This window comes from Hyaena hyaena, unplaced genomic scaffold (assembly GCF_003009895.1).
Source record: "Hyaena hyaena isolate Hyena2069 unplaced genomic scaffold, ASM300989v1 scaffold_45, whole genome shotgun sequence".
NCBI lineage: Eukaryota > Metazoa > Chordata > Mammalia > Carnivora > Hyaenidae > Hyaena > Hyaena hyaena.
Genome location: NW_024080677.1, coordinates 2,698,270 through 2,705,627, shown reverse-complemented (window position 1 = coordinate 2,705,627; position 7,358 = coordinate 2,698,270). Strand labels below are relative to the sequence as shown.

General features: G+C 50.4%; 1 protein-coding gene across 2 annotated transcripts; it reads right to left on the bottom strand.

Annotated features, from left to right (window-relative positions):
- Window positions 1-936: 936 nt before the first annotated feature.
- On the bottom strand, window positions 937-6,962 carry CCK (cholecystokinin). 2 transcript variants are annotated; one of them, XM_039230304.1, is made up of 3 exons: window positions 6,764-6,962; window positions 5,524-5,739; window positions 937-1,343 (listed from the first exon to the last, which is right to left on the bottom strand). In XM_039230304.1, the coding sequence occupies exons 2-3, from the start codon at window positions 5,735-5,737 to the stop codon at window positions 1,210-1,212; spliced, it is 348 nt and encodes a 115-aa protein (XP_039086235.1). In that variant the 5' UTR covers window positions 5,738-5,739; window positions 6,764-6,962; the 3' UTR covers window positions 937-1,209. The 2 variants fall into 2 exon arrangements, with proteins under 2 accessions (XP_039086235.1, XP_039086236.1); XM_039230305.1 differs by lacking the exon at window positions 6,764-6,962 and adding an exon at window positions 6,608-6,727.
- Window positions 6,963-7,358: the final 396 nt, after the last annotated feature.

Genomic DNA, 7,358 nt, shown 5'->3' with positions numbered 1-7,358 from the left:
CTGGGAGTGTGCTCAGGCTCAAGGCCAGACTTGCTGAACCAGAAGGTGCGGGTTACCAGATTCCCTGGTGATTTATATGCACTCCAGAATTTGGAAGGGTGCTGGAGGTCACACTATTAGAAGTGATCAAGTCAGTAAATCTCGTGAGCTGGGGAACTGTGGGCCAGTCCTTTCCACCTCTCAGAGCCTGTTTCCTCATCTCTAAAAGAAGGACAATAGGGGCACCTGGTGGCTCAGTCAATTAAGCAATCTGACTGTGGCTCAGGTCATGATCTCACGGTTTGTGAGTTCGAGCCCCACGTCGGGCTCTGTGCTGCCATCTCAGAGCCTAGAGCCTGCTTTGGATTCTGTGTCTCCCTCTCTCCCTCTGTTCTTACCCCACTCATGCTTTGTCTCCCTCTCTCTCTCAAAAATAAATAAAAACATTAAAAAAATTTTTTTTTTAAATACATAAAAGGACAATAACCTCTGTGCCACAGGGCCATGGAGAGGTCAAAGGTGTGTGAAAGCATTGCTCCAGAATTCGGTTGAAGGCCAAGAGAGCCCCAAAGAAACCCTGATGTGGGATGGGGTTGGTACCTCCTGTGGGAACGGGAAGGTGGAAGGCCACCCATCCCACGCTGCCTTTCTGCTCTTTCCCCAGACAAATGAGTGTTCACCACAAGCAGCACACATTCTTTTCTTGCAGTGGAGCGCAGCTGGGGCCCCAGGCCCAGGGTGGCCAGGGCTGCGCCACGGAGCTGACCCAGAAGGCCCTCCCACTGGCCGTTTCGCCTGCAGCAGCGGTATCTGCCCCACGCCCGGCCCTCATTTCCCAAGCCCTGTCTGGGACCAGCCACTGCCAGGATTTGTCCTTGGGCACCATGTCTCGGTCTGCCCTCCTTGAAGCTTCTGGGGATTTAATGGAGTCCTTTGCACTGAGCAGACACCGGGAGCTAGGGCGCAGGATGAAATCATTTTAATAGCATAGCAACACTTTAGGACCAGGTGCCCCAGATGAGGGGAACCGTTTGTCTTCCGCTCGCACAATTCTGGCGAGGGGTGAGGTTGCACCGGACACACGTATGGACATATTTTTCACATTGAAAACTTAATAAATAGATACTTAAAATGTCACAGAGACAATGGGTTGTGAGTGTGATTATTTTCGTATTCTGCCTCCTCTGAACCAGGAGGTTGCTTCCTGGGGTGCAACCAGGTAGAGGGCCCTTAGGATGGATATTCATACTCCTCAGCACTGCGCCGGCCGAAGTCCATCCAGCCCATGTAGTCTCGGTCGCTTATCCTGTGACTGGGGTCCAGGTTTTGCAGGTTCTTGATGATGGACATTCGGCCAGAAGGAGCTACAAAGGGCAGGGAAAAAGGAAACATGGCCATTATATCTAGGAGCATCACCAATTCAATCCGTAAAGGAGAACAATGGGAAAAGCCAGACAATATGTAACATGCACTTTCTTAAAGGTATCAAAGAGCTATCAAGTAGTGGGATTGTTGGGCCAAAATCTAAGAGAAGGGAAGGACCCGGGTGTGTGTAACCAGAGGGTCATATTTGCTACCTAGGGTCATGGTTTCCAATCTGTAAGGATTTAAGTGTATTCACTGACTGTGGCCTTTCACGGCTGGGACCTGCCTACTCTTTCTACTCCATAGGGGTGTTTTCTCTTACATAGCTGGCCCTCAGCAGACACCAAACAAGGGTTTTCTTGGTCCTTACCCATTTCTGAAGTTCACTCCTTAATATCCTGAGCATACCTGACTCTTGTTAAGGTGACACAATTACAATATTTTGATATGTTAGAAGGTTTAAAAAAATGGAGTCAAAGGGGTGCCTGGGTGGCTTAGTCGGCTAAGCGTCCGACTTTCACTTAGGTCATGATCTCGCGGTTCGTGGGTTCAAGCCCCGCGTCGGGTTCTGTGCTGACTGCCAGCTCAGAGCCTGGAGCCTGTTTCAGAGTCTGTGTCTCCCTCTCTCTCTGACTCTCCCCTGCTCACGCTGTCTCTCTCTCTCTCTCTCTCCTAGAAATAAATTAAAAATATATATATATATATAAAGGAGTCAAGTCCCATCACTAGACAAATACTGCTTAAAAATTAATTTGAAAGCTACCTTCCTTTTTTAAAAAAAGATATTGAGAAAAAGGCACACTGTCAGATTAAAATCTTAGGTCAGTAACACTGACAGAGAAGAGTGGGCAGAGAGGCAATAAGGAAGTTATTTAATTCAGCCCTTTTGACCAAACTGCAATAACTGAATGAGAAATGGGCCTTTTGGGATAGGAGTTGAGTCCTCAGGAACAGGATGATTCTCGCATAGAATTCTTATTGAGGGAGGAGGACACAAAGGAGCAGTTTCTTTGGAGACATAGTCTTAGCCCAAGGGTCACAGACAGTGGCCTCCTGGGTATGAAATCAGTAGAATGCCTTCTTCTGTGCAAGCCAAGAGGCAAGTAAGTCCCTTAGGGACCTCGAAAGGCAAAGCCCAGGGGACTTTTAAGAGCACGGTGGTGGAAGGCCAAATCACAGTTCCTATTGGATCAGGACACTGCGTCCCCACTGCTTGTGACTCTGGCATCCAGCCTTTCTGTATGAGGCTGCCCTTGCCAACTTCTGTCCACAGGCTTCAAAGAGTCAGACTATGGCTTATTTATTGATAAATGACCCTGCAGAAGTAGGTCCTCTGTCCCATTGGATAACCAAGTAGAGCTAGCCAAATTAAAAACCAGAAACAATCCCCACCTGTTCTTCTCCACCCCCCCTCCCCCAATCCCTTCCCAGCCTTGGAATCCAAGAGTCAATCCAGCGCATTCCAGCCCCTTGCAGACATCTCCAGCCTATGCACAAGGAAAAGAGCCCTGGCTATGAAGTAATTGCTCAACATCTTTCGGGTAAAATATTAGTCCTCTCATTAAAAAAAAAAAAAGTGCAGTCAAGTTATTTGTACACAGTCATGGAAATATGGCCCACCTATCTGCCTGCCGCTGATGCACACCCCCATCAAAGGCTGGGCACAGCCCCAAGTTCTAGTTAATGAAGGCAAAGCGGCAGCTTCGATGGGCACAAGCAGCCTGGGTTGCTGGGTGGGGGCACTAAGTTAAGCCTTGGTGGCTGTGCTCCTTACACACCTCGATTTCCCCTTCCACACACAGTTCTGCGCTCATGGTGTGTGCATCTACCAGAGTCCTCACTCACTTCCCCAGTGTGGATGAGAATAGAGACTTACGACTGGTTTATGGAATGGAAGTGAAGGGCCCGCTCCCTTAAACCTGAAAACCCTGAATGGGACGCAGAATAGCTTCTGGACCCCCTGGGGAGGGCAGGGCCTGAGCAGACTCTCAGGTGTGCAAAGTTGGCCTCGATATGAGATATGCAGAGTTAGGCAGCTTTTGCATTCTCCTAGAGCCCCAGCTGCCGCCGTGAAGAATAGTGGGACTTACCACACAGGCTGCCGATGCAGGCTAACCACACAGAGGTTAAAGATGTGGCATTAGCGCTTTGCTGGGTGTGGGGCAGGTATGTACCCAATGCGCCCATGCTCCCTCAGTAGAATTGCTTCTCCTTATCACTGAAAACTTTGCAGACAATTCCTAATGATCAACTCTTAAGCACTCCTCTAAGAGTGCAGTATCGTGTTCAGAGTCTGTAAGCACAATAGTTGAGTAAATGCCCAGCATGGTCTCAAAATATGTAACATATTCAAAGAAACTGTCGAGGTGTAAATATCCCCCATTTGTATTTGTCAAACAGAAGGGTGTGATTGTTGACAAGCTGGTATTTGTGGAGGGTGTCAGCAGCCAGAACATGTAGAGGCTGCCTTTCTCACATGGGTTCGTTCGGTAGCACAGGCCAAAGGCAAAGGGAGAAGGTAGCTGAGAAGAGGTGCCAGGAAGAAATTTACAGCTAAGATTTGTAGCTAAGGCCACTGTCAAGTGTCCGCTCTGGGGAAATGGTGTGGCAACTGGCTTCTTTCCTGGACCTGTTTCTGGTGGCTCCTTCCCGAAGGTGGGGAGGCAGCCCCAGGTTATGGATGAATGAAAACCCTACGCTATTTCAGACTGGTTTGACTGAAGCTCAGCCAACATCCAAGGACAGACATGAAATTATTTTGATGCTGACAATCAGTAGGAACTCAGAAAGTTTTCAGACTTCCTCTGTCATCTGACTAGTATTTCCACATCTCTCAATTTAATTAGCTAGAGAGCAACACAGAAGATGGGTAGCTGGGACAATTTCTCAAAGAGAGGACAAATGTCACACATCATCTTTTGTGTTGTTTTATTTTCCTTCTGAATTCCCCTGGGTAAAAAGTCCCAATCTTACCTTCATATGAAACCATCAGAGACTCTGGAGAGCTGAGCCCATCATTTCCTCCTTTTCTAGTCAAGCCACGAGCTAAGGTCCAAATCCAAATCCAGGCACATGGGAGGGTAAGGGAGCCTCATGGAAAAGGAGCCCACTTCCCACCCCTCTCAGTAGCATTTTCTATGGTTTACTGTCCAGCTGCATTGGTCCAGTTCAGCCCACTGCCTCATAGCCTGTGGTCACCATCAGTGTCACTATGGATCAAGTTGATAGAAAAAAACTGCCCTGGTCCCAATCATGATTCCTAAGGAGCCTACAGATGAATGAGCCTCCTTCTGATTCACACAAAGATCTAGAAGGGACCTAGGGGAACTCCAGCCTCATTCCTGCTTTCCAGATAGACAGGCCCAGGAAAGGGTCAGGGCTGTCAGGACGGGCACTCAGCTAGTGAGCCCCCGAGTCACCTTCTTCCTGCAGAAAGACTTTGATGCTGAGAAATCCGTGGCTTGCAGTCTCCTGCTGCAATTGGGGCCATCTCTCCAACAGCAAAATAAAAACAAAAAATAAAATAAATATAATAAATAAAATTTAAAAAAATAAAAAAATAAAGCAGGTCACTTGGGTGATCAGTTTAAATTACTGCCAAGGGGAACTCAAAACCGCGCCTGATTCTTTCCTCCGGTTACATTCTTTGGGGAAACCTGACACACTGTCACTTCTTTTTAAACTGTACTCAAACACTTTTTCAGCATTCTTTCCTGCCATAGGGTTTTTCAAGTGTTAGTATATGGGTGGCTTCTGGTTCCTCTGCCTTTATCGTGGAGGGTATGTAGTAGATCTGCAAACCTTTTTTAAGTCAGTAATTTGCTCAGTAATCACCTTCTAATGTCTTCATAATATAGTGTTGAGCTTAAACGGCAACCCGTACCAAAAATTAGTTTCAATAAAGCTTTTTAAAAAGGTTTTCCCTAATAAGTGTAATCTGCCACACTAGCTCTCAGTTGGCTACAAAGGACGTCCAGGAAACCATACTGCCGGGTGCAGTACAATTCGGAAAAGAAAGCGAAAAACGTTTCAGCTTTAACGCGCAGCCTGGGGTTCTTTCCGAGGGGTTACCCACCTCCGTCAGCCAGCCAGACGCTAGGGAGGAAGGTCGGGGTTGGGAGCCCCGCGCGGAGGCTAAAGGGAGGGATGAGGACCCTACAGAGGAAGGAGCATCCGTACCTTTCCGGGCCTGCTGGATGTATCTGGCCAGCAGCGCGCCCAGGTGCGCTCGGGGCTCGCCGTCCACCTTCTGCACGGCCCGCAGCTGCCTGCGGGGCGCCTCCTCCTCCGGCTGCGCCCCTGGGCGCGCTGGGTCCGCTGCAGGAACGGGCTGCGCCAGGGTGCCCGCCGCCAGTACAGCCATCAGCACGCACAGGCACACGCCTCCGTTCATGGCTGCGGAGAGCAAAGCGGAGGGGACATGAACGAAAAGGTGGGACACCGCGGCGACTCGCGGAGGGTCAGGGCACCTGGGGTATGGAAAAGGGGGCTCGTTCCGAGCGCGCGGGGCTCCGGAGCCGCCACAGCTGTGCAAGCACTAGGGCTCGCCAAGCCCCGGCAAGCGCCCACGGGAGCCAAGTGGCCACAGCACACGTGTCCAGGCGCACTCCTGTCTTTTGGGTGAACCACACCCGGTGCCCGGGCATGGGAGAGAGACCCTGTCTTCTGCCCTGATTAGCAGAAGGAATATCTTGTTTTCCCTTAATGTCAGAAAGGGCTGTTAGAACGGCTGTCTTCTCACTGGAAAAGCAAGAGATTAAAAATGGGGAAATTAGCTGCAGAGAAGACTCCGTGGGAGAAATGAGATCCTCGATAGTTAAAAAGCTTTCATAAATGGTGAAAGCACAGTTTAAAAGGTGGGAACAATAAATAAAACCCACCCTTACAAAGTTTCTTTAAGGTGTAATGGGAATTGGCAATAAACAAGAACTACACAAAACACAAGAACGGCTTTTCAAAATCAGAAATATGCGCTCGACCTTCAGTCACTGGCAAAACTCCTCTGCGTCTTAGATCCATGAGCAGATAATACTTGCACGTTTCTATCCCCAAAGCCCTGAATTTCTCTGCAATGTTTAGAAAATGAATTTAAATCTTAAAACCTCTCGGTAATTTATTTGAAGAGATCGCAAAGTACCTGGCGCTTCTGTGTCCCATCTAGCAAATCCCAATTTGCTCGCTAATCCTGGCAAATCGATATTCCAGCATTGCGTGCCTGGGAGAACAAAGCAGGCGCTAGGAAGTCTCAAACTAGTCTACCCACCCAGACCTCCTTGTTGTTTCCGACCTCAAGCAGTATCTTTCGAGCTGTCGGAAAGAAGACACCGAAAACAGAAACACGCAAAGGGCACACAACTGAAGACAGCATCCTTCAACCAGCTTGACACTCGGGTCCCCCGCGGGAGAGCGCGCAACCTACCTTCAGCGGGCTTCGCGTTCCCACCGGAGCTGCGGGGAGCCGGGGAGCCGAGCCAAGTTCAAGGTGGGCCGGCGGGAGCCTGCTTCTTAAATAGCCCCTCCCGGCGCTGTTAGCCAGTCATCTATTTACCCAGCCTTGACGCAGACGGGCAGCAACACGTGCTCCGGGGCGGCCACTGGGGCGACAACCGATTGAAGTGGCTCCTGGGAGAGAGGGGGCAATGGCTCAGTGGAGTCGGCTCAGCCCCTCCCAGGCGGGGTGTCCGGTGTCCGCCCCCCTCCCCACCCCGTCGGGGGAGGGGGCTTCCCCTCCCAGATCTGTCCCACTCTCTCTCCCTTCCTCATTCCAGGGTGGGAAGCATCTCCTCCAGGATGGTTTGGTCTGCTTTGGGGACCGTAGGCGCTGGCCGGGGAACCGAGGGCGCGGCGGGAGGGGTGGGCTGGGTGCGTGTCAGCAACGTGTAATTCTGAGCCGGAGGGTCCCGGGGCAGCTGGCTCTGGAGTCCCACACCTCTGTTCACGCAGCTGTAAAGTGCGGGTGACACCGCAGGACTCTGGTCAGTTTGGGAAAGGGCTGTGTTTTCCTCCGGGGCTGA